Genomic DNA, 17154 nt, shown 5'->3' with positions numbered 1-17154 from the left:
AAAATTTAGCAAAAGCTGAAATATTATTCACCATTTGCATTTTAGTGGTGCTTTATATTTTTAGAATACTATTTCATTGATCTAGTCTTAAAACTGCTTTGGTACAGGACGTAGATGCTAGTAACTGTATCTTCCCAGGGGAAAGCGTGTAAGGTTAATGATTATTCAAGATCATGAAGCTAATGAATGGGAGAAATGTGACATGAATTCAAGTTCTCTGGCCTCTCCGTGCTGGTAATTCCTAAGTCTTCCTAACTGTTTGGTTATTTAAAACATATTATGTCATTGAAAATAATGTAAGGCACCTGGACTTGATTATGGAGTTGCGTTACGTGACTTCTTACTCTCCACAATATTGTTTCAGGATCAACCAGCCTCAGCTCCCCTTTTCTTAGTTCCCTTGATAGCATCCAAACTGCAACTTCTCCTCTTCCTTCTCTTTTTCCCTCCTGCTCCTCCTCCTCTAAAGCCCCTTCTACCCTTCCTCTTCTTCATCCTCTTCCTCTTCCTTTTCTTCTCCATGTTAACAGGAGTTTGCTGTTCTACCCAAGATTCCAGAGTTCGAGTCACCCCAGTGTCTTGTAGACATGCTCCACCTCCCTAAGCAAAACTACGTCTTGGTGTCACTATATTTGTAGGTACAGGGACGCTGTCTGTGTTCCCTTTTAGCATAGATTATTTTATTCGGGGTTGCTCACTGCATATAATTTTAGCATTCTCGGTTTTCTGTGGTGTCCAGTTTTTGAGCAAATGAAAGCCTAACACGTTAAGTAATCTAGTTTTTATCTTTGGTCAGTTTCAATTTCCTTTTCTTTCTCGTGGTGTATTCTGCTTCATTTCGTTATTCATTAGAACCCACTAACGTACCCCCGCACCTTCCCCACGTATTAGACACTGTTGGTTGAAATTGCTCACTTCCCTCTAGGGCAGGGGTTGGAGGGGTCAGTATTTTTCATGTAGCGAGCCCTCAATGACTTTCTCTTCAAACGCTTACAAGACTTATTTGAGATGTGGGCTGTCTTGATCTAGTCTGAATATGCTTTGTGGCTCTGTCTTTTACCTTGGTACCAAAACATGATTTCACCGGCTCCAAAACTAGAATATCTAATGTCCCCAGGGCTTTCAGCTTTGCAAGATTTGAAGCACTCCATCATATTTAGATAGCACAGAAACGTACTTTGCATCTCAAATGTGCTTGATACAAGGTTTTCTTTCAACTCTCCAAATGGGCAGGTTTTGCATAGAGGAGTGATTGCAGATACTGTATTAATGATCTCAATGTCTGCTACTTGGGGTGGCTCCAAAAAGAAAAAAATGCAAAAGAACTTTCAACTTCAAAAGTCCAAAAAGCATGTTGGAAGGTAAAGATTATATAGGCTACTGTGTTTGCTAAGGTAAATTTTGTTTCTGATTTATTAATTACTTCTAAATGGTCTTTTGTTTTACAGAATAATACGATAATAAGATTTCTCTGATTGTAGATTATAATATAGAATATAGAATGGGTGCCAGATTATAATATAGAACATAGAATGTAGAATATAGAACATAGAACATAGAATATAGAATGTAATATACAATATATATTATATAATAGATATATATAATATATCTAAATAAATATTTATAATACAAAATATGCTTTATACATACATACACACACAAATAAGTTGATTGGAGTGTCCCACATTATCAGTTTAAGTTTTCAGCCACAGGAGCTAATAAATTATTTCATCACACAGCCTTCAAGCACAGAAGTCAGTTTCACTGACTCTTCAGAGTAGTAAATGTAGTTATTTACCGCTAGAAAATTCTGCTTTTCAAAAACTAAGTACTAGAATTTAGTCATTCTGCTTTTTGAATACTGAGTACTACAATTATTGGTTCTATTTTTCTTCTTCTTATTAAGTGTTATTGAAATTCTTGGAGTACGAGCTCAAAACACAAAGGGAACTATTTCTAATGTGTGCTTTTATTCACTTAAATTTTCTTGTATTTCAACTTCCATGTCAGCCAACTTTAAGTACTCTAGATATATAACCATAAACATATGTACAGGAATATTTATGTATCACAGAAGGGAGTTGGTAGAATAGGCGTTCCTGAATGAGCCTTCTGGTCAGACTCCATATTCTTTGAAGCTGGAGAATGTAGTTTATGAGTGTTCTGAAAGTCTCTTGTGATTGGCCTGTGGAGGAATTCCAAACTAGGCAGGAAGGAAAGCACGAGCAAGTACACAAAGTCAGAAGAACCCCTAGGATCAAGGACAGTAAAAGATGTGTGTAAGAAGGATAAACGTTCAGCTCAGAAGCACTATTTACTGATTAATTGGTTGTGATTGGTTGGAGAGAAGTTGCTGTGGCTTTTATTTCACATGTACTACTGCTCGGAGGAGTAGGAGTGGGGTTGTGGCTACCCCTAGAGCTTACATTGGCTTTACAATGGCTGTTGACATTGGACCGGAAGTCATGTGACAGAAACAAGGATTCAGACCAATCACATAATTACAAAGCTAGTGTTTCCGGCAAGGATCCAGGTGGTGGGGCGTGGCTTTGGACCTCTAAGGAAGCCACAGCACGGGAGGACCGGAAGGTAAAGGACTGACCCAGACTTGAGCAGCCTCTATGACATCAGGAAACGGAGAAATAGCAGCTGGTGGCTTCAGGGATCTTCAGCCCACACTTCACTTGGTTGGCCAGGGAGTTCCTGAAGGACCTGCCCACAAACTTCCTGTACTTCTCCTTGGTGATCCTTCAGGTTGTGGTAAGCCACTGCTCTAACATACATAGCTTCCCGGAAACAGGATGCCTGCACAGGAAGGAGCAGAAACTCTTACCGGCTTGTTGCCAGTATGAGAACCACCGTTGATCATGTTGAAAGCTGGGATCGGCAGGATGGCTTCAGGGTTGCCAGCCAAGTCATCGATGTGACGGCAAAAGGGTAGCCCCTTCTTCACAGCGCCAGCTTTGCAAACACCCAGAGACACCTCCAGGATGGCATTAGCATCACATTTAGATTCAGGGCCATCCATGTTAGTCATCAATTTGTCTGTCTTTTCTTGTTCCACAGCATTCAGTTCCTTGCTAACCAGAGTGGGTACAATCGTTTTATTGATGTGTTCAACAGCCCCTGAAACATCCTTCCCTGTGGAGCACATCTTGACATGGAGTTCTAAGGTCTTGTAGATACCAGTGCTCAGAACAGATCTTTTAGCTGTAGAGATCAACCTCAACTATGGGATTCCACAAGAGTCAATTATCTCTCTGGAGTGGATATTGCAAATAGGCATCATGAATTTTTGGCCGTCAGACTGCTATGGGTTTCTGTAGGTATTGAAGAGAGCACTGGCAAGTATTCTTATAATGGAGAAACGTTTGGAAATAAAATTTAGTCTGACCCAGGGGTCATACATACTTGAGATCCCAGCTTTCCAGAAATGGATTCAGAAGGACTGGGACTTGGGGGGATAGCCTAGAAGTTCATCAAGTCCCTCTCGCAGGACAACACAGTCATCTATGTTCTGTGGATGTGGCTCAGTGACATAGTAGGTGACTATCTTACACAGGACACTGGGCTCAGTCACCAGTCCTGAAAAAATAAAGCATTAAAAAAAAATCAACACAACGCATCAGAAATGTAAGGGTTGATTTTTGTAAATCAGAGAAAAATATTACTAGATGCACGTAGACTATAAAAATTGGATTCATTACCACAGAGCCTCAAACTAAAAGAAAGAAAAATAAGTCAAAGAAGATAGATGGATATAGAAAAAAAAACTTACAAAAAGAAAACAGGAAAGCACACTGAAGGGACCATAGTTACAGGGAAAAAAAAATCCTATGATTTTTTAAATTATCCAAGGCCACAGACACATAAACTATGAGAGCACAGCAGAGTTGGGTAGCCTTTTTGGCTGGTTGCAGAGGCAAAGGCGGCCATGATTCTTTATTACGATGATTGACCAGCCAGATAAATCACAATTCAGCACATTATGGGCATGCGTGCGAGATGGAGGGGGGCACATGCAGGCGACTTAGCAAGCTGTAGGAGGGTGCCGGCTTTATCGGAGGATCCACGTGGACCCATCCTGATATGAAGCTCCTGATCAGCCAGCAAATATAAATGACTTATGAGGATAATATTTCAAGGCATAATAATACAGCTATATCTAGTGTTCTTCTAAGATCCGGGTTATTAAATATTAAATATCAATGCTGTAAATTATAGTAGCAGCTTTATACGACTAAATTAAATTCAAACAAAACCTAATTTCCTTAATCATGGGCTGTAATCCTCCAGGAGCATATGCTATTAACTCAGCTACAAATGGCACAGAAATCGTATGACTTCAGTTACGGTACTTGCTGTCAAGTTCTAAGCTGGGGCAGACTTCTCTATAAATCTCCTGTAGGGATTTATTTCGTCTGTAATGACAATGGCTTTTTACAAAGAGAATCATCTTTCCATACTCTGAGTCCCCTTTCTCCAGTGTCTTCCCGTTTCTGTTACCCTTTCCCTTTTCTCAGTGTCAATATTTTGAAAAGATTTATTTTTTTTAAGTGTGCATGCGCATACGTGCGCTCGTGCTTGTTCGAGCGAGCGAGCGAGCGTGCGTGAGTGCGTGCGTGCGTGGGTGTAAGGGATTTCAGTGTTTACATGAATGTAAATGCCTATAGTGTTCAGAAGAGGACATTGAGCTGTAACTGCTGGTGCCAATGTTCATGAAATAATGATTCTGAGGCGGAATTATAGAGGAATAAATACTTAGGACAAAACTTGGGCCTGTTTCCTGACTGGCTGACAGCTCCATTACCCATGTGTTCTATTCTATGAGCGCTGCATGGCTTGTTACCTCTCCTCAGAGTTCCCAGGGACAAATCTGTACCTCCAGCCCTATCCCAGAATCCCCCCTCTCCCTCCCTCCCTCCCTCCTAGAATTTCCACCTCCCTATTTCCTGCCTAAGCTCATAGGCCAACAGCCTTTTATTGACAGGTGAAGCTTCCACACATCTCATAGAGGATTTCCTCTACACAGGAACCTCTGCAACGGGAGTTAAAGGTTATTGTGAAATGTTATTGTGAAATGTCTTATGTTAGTGATGGGAACTGAACTTATGTCTCCCCCACCTCCCCCTAGAGTAGAATATGGGCTTTAACAGCTGAGCCATCTTGCCAGCCCCTCAGTTAGTTAGTTAGTTTCTTTCTTTCTTTCTTTCTTTCTTTCTTTCTTTCTTTCTTTCTTTCTTTCTTGCAAACTGCTTGTAGGATTTGAATTTTATATTTTGTTTCAAATTTATCACTGGAGTCATTGCAACCTGGGACTTTGCACAGAAAATGAATGAAACGTCTCTGGAAGTATTTATAAACCCAATTAACTCTTTATGGCCTTTCACATCAGGGTAGGCCCAAAATAGTAACAAATTGATCAGTGTAATTTGGCTCATTTCCCCCCCCCCCATTGCTAAATGCCTATTATGGGTTTGTTCAGTGATGAAGTGTATTACGGCTTTTGTAATTAAAAACAAATGGCTTAAGTGAATTAATTTTTACCCATCTACAAATGGTAACTGTTCTTTGGTTCATTATAAGCATTTTAGGCATAAACTAATAATATCTGATCAGGAATCTAAGTGTCAGAAAATTGGAGCTGGAAAGGAAGTGGTATATTTGTTCCTGTTATAGGGGGAGTTAGGCCAGCGAGAACATGGGAGTCCGGAAAATGAGTGACTCGACCTTTATGTCTGTGAAAAAAGATATTTTTATATAATATGATATAATATAATATAATGAATATTATATATGTATGCATATATGTATATATGTGTATATACACACACACACACATATATATACATACATATGTATATATATATGAAAGCAACTTGGAGGAGGGGTTTATTTTATTAATGGTCTTAGAAGTCTCATGCCATGGCTGCCTGGCCTTATTGCCGCTGGGTCTGTGGTAAAGAACACGCACAACATAACAACGTCACTTAACTCGTGGCGACTGGGAAGCAAAGACAGAGAAAATGGAAGACAGACTGGAGTCAGAAACATATGTATCCTTCCAAAGCATGAGCCTAGGAACCTTCTTCCTTCTAGTTTCTATTAGGGTATGAGCCCTCCAGTGGGTTAGCATGTTGATCGAGTCATCCACCTTATGATGCGGAGACGTTCTTAAAGCTCAGCCTCAGCTGGGGAGCAAGTCTTCAAAGAGTGAACATCTGTGGAGGCGTGTGTGTCTTCATCATAAGAAAGTGGATGCCAGGTCAGTGTGGAGTGCTGTGGTCAGTGTGTGGTGCTGTGGTCAGTCTGGGGTGTTGTCGTCGGTGTGGGGTGCTGTGGTCAGTGTGGGGTGCTGTGGTCAGTGTGGGATGCTGTCGTCGGTGTGGGGTGCTGTGGTCAGTGTGGGGTGCTGTCGTCAGTGTGGAATGCCTGGTCAGTGTGGAATGCCTGGTCAGTGTGGGGTGCTATGGTCAGTGTGGGGTGCTGTGGTCAGTGTGGGGTGCTGTGGTCAGTGTGGGGTGCTGTCGTCAGTGTAGGGTGCTGTGGTCAGTGTGGAATGCCTGGTCAGTGTGGGGTGCTGTGGTCAGTGTGGGGTGCTGTGGTCAGTGTGGGGTGCTGTCATCAGTGTGGGGTGCTGTCATCAGTGTGGGGTGCTGTGGTCAGTGTGGAATGCCTGGTCAGTGTGGAGTGCTGTGGTCAGTGTGGGGTGCTGTGGTCGGTGTGGGGTGCTGTCGTCAGTGTGGGGTGCTGTCGTCAGTGTGGGGTGCTGTCGTCGGTGTGGGGTGCTGTGGTCAGTGTGGGGTGCTGTGGTCAGTGTGGGGTGCTGTGGTCAGTGTGGGGTGCTGTGGTCAGTGTGGGGTGCTGTGGTCGGTGTGGGGTGCTGTGGTCGGTGTGGGGTGCTGTGGTCGGTGTGGGGTGCTGTGGTCGGTGTGGGGTGCTGTGGTCGGTGTGGGGTGCTGTGGTCGGTGTGGGGTGCTGTCGTCAGTGTGGGTGTGACGTGTCCAGGTACAAGTCCTAGTAACAGGAAGATTGTAATCAGCTCCAGTTTGAGCCCTGGAAGTCAAGACTCTTAATGGGAGGAGAGAGGGCTTGAGTTCTAGATAGAGTTCAATGGGGCTTTTCCCGTGACCCCCACACTGGAGGCTTGGCTGGCAGAGGAATTGCACACATTCCTAGAGAAGAGGAAATGATCACTACCCATTCTCTGTTTGTGGAACACCCTCAAATGTTATTTTCTTTGTCCTTATTCTCTCTTTCTGTTTGTGATTGTGTATTCTTCACATAGGAGTTGTCAGGGCTGTAGCATAGGGCAGCTAGCACTTCCAAAAGACTTGATCGAAATTTTGAAGAGGCACCGTTTACCCACGGGTCATAGGGTCAAAGGGTCAAAGGTCATGGGGCCAAAGGGATGCCAGCCCTTTCCTTTAGTGAGGCAGAACAGAGAAGGTACAGACTTCTGTTCAAAGACTCTGTGGAGAGAGGCTCTGGGGCGTTGTGTGGGTGGTGGGAGCCACTATACAGCTATTGATGCTGTCCTTCAAATAGACACACATCCACCATTGCTCCCTGTCATGTGCTTGGAGTGCCATATAATTGTCATATATTCTTGTTTCATATAATAGTCAAACCCCACAGGTACTCTCTAGTTTGGCTACATCAGCCCTCCCTCCCACCAACTTTATCCCACTCCCTCATGTTAGAAACCCCAAGGGTTCTCTCTAGTTTGGCTGCTGCAACTCGTACCCACCCCACCTTTAATCCCCACTTTGGTCCACTTAGGAAATGGTCCTTGCGCCATCCCTGTCTCCGGCTCCTGCCTTTGTCTGCCCTCCTTCCCCATCAATGTCCAGAATTCTTTTTAACCCAGGAGTGACAAGGAAATGTCACAATATACATAACTGTCATCATTTTGTGTCATTATCTGTCTCCTGGGACAAGGCCACTGTAATACTGTTCATGGGTCTAAGCCCTGGGGATCTGCCATTGAGCAAAGCAGATCTCCATCTCTGATGGTGTTTTAAAGGCTGAGGGGAAGAGACAAACGATCGAGTGCGAATTACACCAGGTAGCAGAAGTTGCTTTTAGAAGGAGCAGAGAGTGCAGATGGTTAGAGAGGGAAGGAGCTGTTGAGTGTGGTCCAGCATCAGTGTGGGCCTCGCTAAGGATGCGTTTAAGGGGAGCTCTGGATGAAGCCACAGGGAGCCACGACCCAGGAGCTTCAAGCAAGGGAACACGGATGGCTCTAAGGCCTAAGGCAGGATGGTACATGAATTTCTGAGGGAACATCAAAGACATCCGACCATGATGCCTCAGCAAGGGTGAGAGTGAAGGGAATCTGGCGGGAGGTGGAGAAAGAGACGAGGTTATAGACGACGGCCAAGGAGCTAGCCCAACGTGATGGTGAGCCGGAAGCACAGTAGGCAGCACAGTCCAGACAGCTGAATTCTGTGCCGGAACCATCACTCCAGTTATTGTGTGGATAACCGAGGGAAGCTGATGACTGGAGAGAGTAAGAGTCAGAGACCCCAGCTGGGAGCCTGTCTGTAGTCTAGCCTTGGCGTGGTCTCCTAGGATTGGTCTCAGTGGGTTGTAATTTATTAGGACATAGCACGAATTTTGAAGGTTAAAAACAGTCCTAATGGAATGGATGCTGAGGCCATACATGAAAACAGCTTCAGGAAACTCTAAATGTACTGGAAATGCCATTTGGCTTACATCTGCCTCACGCAGGAGATATCTGTCACGGTTTATAACTCATGATGTATTCCTTATCACAGTCATGTTCCCAGTAATCCTAAATTATTTTAACATATCTCTTCTTGTTGACTCACCATAAATGACCGAATTGTATTATGTGTGTACAAATATATGTATGTATATACAGATATACATGTATGCATATATTATTTTTTAGAATTTTATGATGAATATAATCTTTTATTAAGTCTATTCTCTCTTCTCTAATACTCTCTACTATTTTTCCCCTTTTGTGTGTGTGTGTGTGTGTGTGTGTGTGTGTGTGTGTGTGTTGTTTTAAAACTCATTGAGTCTACTGAGCCCTGCCAGCATGTGTGTGAATTCGAGACCATCTACTGGAACACGCATAGCTTCTTGGAAGCTACACCCCAAAAGAAAACGGACTTTTCCAGTCTCAGAAGCTATAGCTGTCCACAGTTGTTCAGCTAGGGGTGAGAATCCTGAGCACCTGCTTCTACATGCTGGAATTCTGTCGGGCTTAATGCTCTGCAGGTGTTTGCATGCTGCCACAGCTGATCTGAGATCACAAACACTGATGAAGGTCACAATAGGTATATTGTGGTTTCCCCCTTCCCTCCCCTCCCTCCTTCCCTCCGTCCCTGTCTCTCTCTCTCTCTCTCTCTCTCTCTCTCTCCCTCCCTCCCTCTCTCTCCCCCCTCTCTCTGTCCGTCTCTCTTCTATTCTTCCCTTCCCTTTCTGTCTCCCTCCCTCCCTCTCTCTCCTCCCTCTCTCTGTCTGTCTCTCTTCTATTCTTCCCTTCCCTTTCTCTCTTCTTCCCTCCCTCCCCCTTTCTGTCTCCCTCCCTCCCTCTCTCTCCCCCTTCATCCTGACTCAGCTTTTCAAGTGCTGAGATCACATCTGTGAAGCACCTTCCCTGGCTTTCAGGCAGTAGAAAATTTTGAAAACGCACAATCCATAAAATAAATAAATTTACGAAGTATTACAAAATAAATGCACCAGTATTTAACAAAACTGCACATTTTTTATGTTTGGCAAATATTTAGCAGAATCACATAATTTATAGGACTGGTAACCTTACTTTCAGATATTTATGCCAGCGATTCTCTTAGTGGAAAAAAAAAAAGACACATGTCACCGAGGCAATCATCACAGTTCTACCCTTGTAATATCGAGCTACTAAGAGTAGCTCAATGCACATGAAGGAGGTGTACTTGAGTGTGTTATAGCAATCTATAACAGAGTAAGATGCAGCTTTAAGAAGAGAATGGCTGTATTTATGCAATTCCTTCTTGGATAAGTAGAATGGTGGCTTCTTTACTTCATTCTAAGTGCTTTAAAGTAATCCTCATGGTGTCTTAATGAATGACACAAGTATATTGTGTTACACTAACAGTAATTTGTTTTTGTGTGTGCATTCAGAGAAAGAGGCACAGAAATTCAGTCACATACATTTATAGACTAATTTACATACCTACGTAAATATAGTCAAAGTTGACTTTATTCTGTGGTCCAAGTTATTGAAAGAACAATGCTTTTTGACTTAGTTATCATAAGCATCTGAGATCGTCAATCTTCACGCAACCCAACTGGCTTTTAACTCGTGCTTGTCCCAGGAGCTCGTCCATTGCTAACCTGTGTGAGCTTTCCTGGATAAAGACTTATTTCTCTGCCTCTGTTCTTTCTCCTTACAGTCTGTTTCCAGAATTCAGATAAGGCTGTAGGTTACGCTGTGCACAAGCAATAATCCATGAAGACAGCATATAATGAGAATTGAGGACTCGAAAGGGCTATTTCTTTTGTTAAGAGAAACAAGCAGAATTTTAAAAACTAGATAAGACTACTTTTTCTGTTTCTTGATTTAAAACGGAACAAACTACACACCCTATGCAAACCAAAGTAGGAAAACTGTGGTTTGTCAAACTGGCCACAAGGATATAAGTTACATTTGTAACTCTAGCCGGGGTATACTCAGAAAACACATACAGTCTTTGGCTAATCTGGTTTAAGCTCGTAATAACTCAAGTATTCTCTGGGAGAGCTGGATAAAGTCACCCAAAGGGATTTGCTTTTCAGTTTATGGGAGCTCGTCTCGGTACAGCACTCTGCCGAATCGATCTCTGAGTATTTGATACTCGTTTATCCTGCAGTGGAAACCATCCACAGAGGACAAGGGGCTGGCAATCACCAGACCACAGGCTCTGCAGAGCTCCTGGAGAGAGATTTCTGGGTGATCAGAACCAGAAGTTCCTAGACTCCAGGTTTTAGGTGACCGTACTAGGAAGTTTCTTTTCTGTCAGTTTTTAGATGGTGATCCCTGGAACGGCCAGGCCTAGGGGTTTCTGCTCACTTTTACATGTGCCTATGTCGCAAACTCTCAGATGGTCACCTCTGACAACAAGGTGATGGCAGATCCCCCGATGATGTCTCTGGAAGAGCCTGGACCACAGATTCTGGGGCTCTGCACCGGGAGCTCACATCTCAAGTTGTCCTCTCACAGAACACCACTGGGCTCAAGTTTAACCTCATCCCTCAGTGAGGCAATTCTTGCTGTAAGTAGAATTAATTTTTTTTAGAGGTTTAGGAATTCCTGAGGAACCTGGGATGCCCAGCTGGGGGTCTCTGGTTTTGAATGAACTGAGTGGGATTTTTTTCTTTTTTCTTTCTTTTTTCTTTCTTTTTTCTTTCTTCTTCCTTCCTTCTTCTTCCTCCTCTTCCTCCTCCTCCTCCTCCTCCTCCTTTTCTTCATCTCCTTTTTTAAAGAATAAGCACACATCTCTTTGAAGGCACATCAAAGGGGTGAAATGTCGGAGAATAAACTACCATCTGCCTTCCTCACGATACGATCCGCCCAAGCCTCAACCTTGAACTTAGGATAAGCCTGGCTAAGTTTTATAAGACCAGTCATGCCAAGACTTTCATACATCATAATCAAGCTTTAACAGATTCCATTGGATGTGTTTTCATCTGTGACTCACTGTTTGTCTCTTAGTCATTTTAGAAAAAAATAAAATGGGTAAACTTTGTTTTAAGTGCCCTGGGTCAAATTTGGATCGGCGTGATTCATAGAAGTTATGGTGAGGGTTGGAGAGGCAGCTCAATGCCTGCTTCAAGTCTAAGACCAGCAATGAAAGAGGACTGTTGATGCTTCTGAAATTTATTGTTAGAAACATCATTCGTCTGCCAACCCACTCTCTTCTGTGTCTGGTCATCACCCACTCATTTCACCCCCACAACTTTGGGGATTTGTTGCTGATTCAGAAGGGCTCCAGGTTGGCAGAGAACATGTTGTTGCCAACTATGGTGATGCTCACTTGTTAAGGACCTGAGATTGGTTCTCAGCACCCATGTTGGTGAGCTTACAACAGCTACAGCTCCATGAGATCTGATAGGACCTCCAGTGCTGTATGCATCTGCACGCGCGCGCGCACACACACACACACACACACACACACACACACACACACACACACGGAAGTAAATCACTAACAGAAGCCAATAGAAAAAGCCACCCTGGGGTGTGGTTTATTTGTGAGGCTTTGATGAGAAATAAAGAGAATATGGTATCTTTTGCTTTTGTTTTTGTGGATTTAGCACTTGTTTGGAGAAAAAATCCGATTTCCAGCCCTATATTGGTGCCTTGAAAGTAGGAAGCACTGAGAAATGTAGTCTGTTTCAGACTCAACACAAAATTATGAGCTGGAGAGAGAGGCTTCAAAAGAAACAATAAACCACAAAGCTCTCACACAGTTCCTGCTTAAGGTGTAAAGCCTACCTGTCCCATTGGGTAATTTGAAGAGTCCAGGTGGCCTCGGGTACTGCTCTGAAGCCACTGATGTTTCCTGTGGGCAGTGACTCTTGAGACTAAAACTGCCGTTCAAGAAGTCCTGCATTCAGGACTCTCCTTCAGTATTTCTGGATCATCAGCCTTTGACTCGGCAAAGGCTGAGAACACTTCTCCCAGGGGGTCTGCACCATCTACTGAGCAAATCTGACACGCATCTTTTGGAGAATTTAGAAGTCATTACACACACACACACACACACACACACACACACACACACGTGTACTGCTTTTATTTACAGGTTCGCAGGCCGTCATCAGAATGGATGACTGTTGAGGTTAATAAAAAAGTTGAAACAACTTAATATTGCTCCAAACCCCCCTCTGTTTGTCATTTCTTTAGGAATTATGTGACAGGAAGGTGTTACATTAGCACTAAAAACATTCCAGGACCTGTATTCAACTTTGTAAGAAAAAAATAAGTATTACCCAAAGAATGAAAACATATTTACAAACAGGACCTACCAAGTATTATAGCTCTGAAAATAGGTTGTGTATAATTATGTAAAACCAGCATGCATGTATGTGCATGCTCATGCATGAACACTCAATACACACAGGAATGCCTGCACACATGCACATACATGCACACACACATGTATGAATACATACACACATGCACATGCACAAATACACCCACATGCACGAACACATACACACATTCAATGCATGCACACACACACATGCACGTGTGCCTACACACACATAATGTGTACACACATATACACATGCATGCATACACACATAATACACACACATGCATGCATAGAGACACACACAGACACACACACACATGCATGCAAAGACTCACAGTCATCATGAGCTCATCCTATCTTCTATTCAATTTCACTACTCTGGAATCAAATGTAAGTGGGTCACAGTGTCCACAACTCTTCCTAATAGAGTGCTAAGTGAAAAAGAGAGCATCTTCAGTAAGGAAAAACTGTCTTCCAGTGTAAGCTATATGTGCAAGTGCACATTTGTATCATATGATAGAGTCACGCAAGCTTTTGAGAATCAATCTTATGGTTTAACAACCCTTAGGATTCATAGGGAGCAATACTATAAACCCACCATGTAGTCCAGGCCCTCACTAAAATATGGCTACATGCACCTTCTCCCTATGTCTCTCTAGGGTTCAGTAAGCAGTACTCGGTTTCTTAGTTTCTTTCCCTGTTGCTTTCATAAAATATCTATGAAAAACAATGAAAGGTGTAAAATGCTTATTTTGGATCATATTTCAAAGTTATGATCCATGGAGGGGAAGTTAAGAAGCAGAGAGCAATGAATTCATATACTCAGTTAACTTTATTCCCCCTAAGACAGACAGACAGACAGACAGACAGACAGACAGACACACACACACACACACACACACACACACACACACACACACACTCTTAAAAATATATCATTCAGAATCCCAGCCCTGGGAATGGTACCACCCATAGTGGGCGTTTCTTCCCCCACTCAGTTAACCGAATCAAGATAATTCATCACTTTCATGCCAAGTGACCTGCATCCCAGATGTGTTTTGATCTCACAAACTTGATAATTATATTATTAATCACCACAGTCCTCAAAATTGTTTATTCTTTTTCAGCCACCCTCCCTACTACTGGCAACTCCACCATACTGTTTTAAAACCATAAAATGGAACTTTCCCCAAAGACATTGAGGAATTTATGATCCAACTCTCTAACCATCAGGAAAATATGCTGTCTGGTTGATTTTTAAAAGAAGAGCTCCACTTAAAATCTAGGTCCAGCTTGTAAATTGAGCAGAAAAAAATAATGAGAACATACCCACCACTGGACTGATGCTTTAAAACTAACATTTCTCCTCTGAGATCATAACAAACACTTCGAGCTTTCATCTTGGATCAGGAGGCCAAAATAGACTTGGTAACTTAACTAGTAGACCTTCTTTTTTCTTTCAGTTCTAGAGGCCTGAGATCCCAAGATCAAGTCCCAGCAGATTATAGCCTATTGAGCTCCACCTTGGATTTAAAGGGCTACCTCTGGATAAGTGTCCATGTGGGCATCTTCCTACTGCCTCTTCCTTTTAGAAAGCCAGTGTTGTTGGGCTAAGGCCTTATAAGTTCATTTGTTCATGATGATGTGTAAATGCCCCTGTCTCCAAATACAATCGACTCCAATTCAAATACAAATATAGGTTGGTAAAAACAATTCAGAACATTATGTTATGGTTTTGATAAGGTCTCAGGAGAGGAGCAAACGTCAGCCAAAGACGTCACATCATCTTCTGAGGAAAGAATCCATTTTTTAATTATGTAGAGGATAGTTGTAGCCTGGTGTAGGAGTATGGTTTTCCTATTTTCCTTACTTTTGATTATGTATGATACTGTAGGCGTATGATGGGGAGGGTGTGTGAGTTCAGAAGAGAATTATGAGGGTTGTGTCGGCAGGTCAATTTGGTTCGACCACAGGGCACCCAAGAATCAAACATTGTTCTGCAAATCTCTGCAAGTCTGGATTTAGATGAGGTAAACATTGGACCACAGTGTGTGAAGGTCTCAATGCAGCAAACCAAAGATGTGAATAGAAAATGCTGAGTTTTCCTCCAAGAGAGAAAGATTTCTCCTGTCTGCCAGTTTTTTCTGAAGGAGAACATCTTTCAGTTCTGGAGGTCAGAGAACTGAGATCCACAGTTACTTCTTGTTTCTGTGGATCCCTCCCAGTCCTCAGTGTCAAACTGGATCTAGACGCTGAAGATCCCGTGGAATGCGGTTGATTCTGTCTCTCTTGAGAGCTCTGACTCATGCAGATGTGAATCCACAGAGCCAGCTGTGTCTTCCTCCTTATTTGTTCGTGTGCATTGTGACTCTTGCCTACTTAGTCATGTCTGTAATTCTGCTGTTGCAAAATTCAGAAGTCAGAAAAATCTCAGCCATAATTTCTAGTTTTATGGCTCCTTGTGTGAATCAGAAGCTTGAGTAATTACACAATATTTAAATGACTAAGCAAAAGGTTTTCTAAATTTTATGACACACATGCCACATGGCCTAAGGGCAATCATTTGACAGCTGTGACATCTAGATTCCACCTCTGTAAAATGGGAATGAATTATATCCCCTTTCATCTCATGGAATCTCTTTCGATCTCATGATAGCACATGTCAAAGTTTCTTAAAGGTTGGAGTCTGCCTTGTACCAGAGTTTGGTAGGAATGCTGCATGGTACACACATGACTTTGTTAGGATGGGTTTATCTTGAGTTAAATGTCTCCAGAACTGGTGCTGTAGGTAAACCTCAGCAACTAACAGCATTTGCTATCCTTGCAGAAAACAGGGCTGGCTTTCCAGCCCCCACATGGTGGTTCATAGTCATCTGTAATTCCAGTTCCAGGAAACCTGATGACTTCATCTGCACATACATACGTGAAGACAAACACTACTCATACACTAAAAATAAATAAGCTTTTTATTTTTTTTTTTATTAACTTGAGTATTTCTTATATACATTTCGAGTGTTATTCCCTTTCCCGGTTTCCGGGCAAACATCCCCCTCCCCCCTCCCCTTCCTTATGGGTGTTCCCCTCCCAACCCTCCCCCCATTGCCGCCCTCCCCCCATAGACTAGTTCACTGTGGGTTCAGTCTTAGCAGGACCCAGGGCTTCCCCTTCCACTGGTGCTCTTACTAGGATATTCATTGCTACCTATGGGGTCAGAGTCCAGGGTCAGTCCATGTATAGTCTTTAGGTAGTGGCTTAGTCCCTGGAAGCTCTGGTTGCTTGGCATTGTTGTACTTTTGGGGTCTCGAGCCCCTTCAAGCTCTTCCAGTTCTTTGATTCCTTCAATAGGGGACCTATTCTCAGTTCAGTGGTTTGCTGCTGGCATTCGCCTCTATATTTGCTGTATTCTGGCTGTGTCTCTCAGGAGCGATCTACATCCGGCTCCTGTCGGTCTGCACTTCTTTGCTTCATCCATCTTGTCTAATTGGGTGGCTGTATATGTATGGGCCACATGTGGGGCAGGCTCTGAATGGGTGTTCCTTCAGTCTCTGTTTTAATCTTTGCCTCTCCCTTCCCTGCCAAGGGTATTCTTTTTCCTCATTTAAAGAAGGAGTGAAGCATTCACATTTTGATCATCCGTCTTGAGTTTCGTTTGTTCTAGGGATCTAGGGTAATTCAAGCATTTGGGCTAATAGCCACTTATCAATGAGTGCATACCATGTATGTCTTTCTGTGATTGGGTTAGCTCACTCAGGATGATATTTTCCAGTTCCAACCATTTGCCTACGAATTTCATAAACTCGTTGTTTTTGATAGCTGAGTAATATTCCATTGTGTAGATGTACCACATTTTCTGTATCCATTCCTCTGTTGAAGGGCATCTGGGTTCTTTCCAGCTTCTGGCTATTATAAATAAGGCTGCGATGAACATAGTGGAGCACGTGTCTCTTTTATATGTTGAGGCATCTTAGGGTATATGCCCAAGAGAGGTATAGCTGGATCATCAGGCAGTTCAATGTCCAATTTTCTGAGGAACCTCCAGACTGATTTCCAGAATGGTTTTACCAGTCTGCAATCCCACCAACAATGGAGGAGTGTTCCTCTTTCTCCACATCCT

General features: G+C 42.9%; 1 protein-coding gene and 1 long non-coding RNA gene across 2 annotated transcripts; one reads left to right on the top strand and one right to left on the bottom strand.

Moving 5' to 3' along the window:
• Window positions 1–2678: 2678 nt before the first annotated feature.
• On the bottom strand, window positions 2679–3807 carry Eno1-ps19 (enolase 1, pseudogene 19). The gene has a single exon (XM_063279626.1). It carries the CDS (start codon window positions 3155–3157, stop codon window positions 2777–2779), a length of 381 nt encoding a protein of 126 aa, XP_063135696.1. The 5' UTR covers window positions 3158–3807; the 3' UTR covers window positions 2679–2776.
• A 3206-nt stretch (window positions 3808–7013) lies between these two features.
• On the top strand, window positions 7014–12194 carry LOC134483789 (uncharacterized). The gene is made up of 2 exons (XR_010060795.1): window positions 7014–11273; window positions 11485–12194. It is a non-coding gene; the product is annotated as an uncharacterized LOC134483789 (long non-coding RNA).
• Window positions 12195–17154: the final 4960 nt, after the last annotated feature.

Source organism: Rattus norvegicus, chromosome 20 (genome assembly GCF_036323735.1).
Source record: "Rattus norvegicus strain BN/NHsdMcwi chromosome 20, GRCr8, whole genome shotgun sequence".
NCBI classification, from domain to species: domain Eukaryota; kingdom Metazoa; phylum Chordata; class Mammalia; order Rodentia; family Muridae; genus Rattus; species Rattus norvegicus.
This window is presented reverse-complemented; position numbering and strand designations above follow the sequence as displayed.

Bases quoted from the DNA above. Each gene is read 5' to 3' on its own strand.
- Eno1-ps19 (XM_063279626.1), bottom strand. From the start codon at position 3,157: ATGTGCTCCACAGGGAAGGATGTTTCAGGGGCTGTTGAACACATCAAT.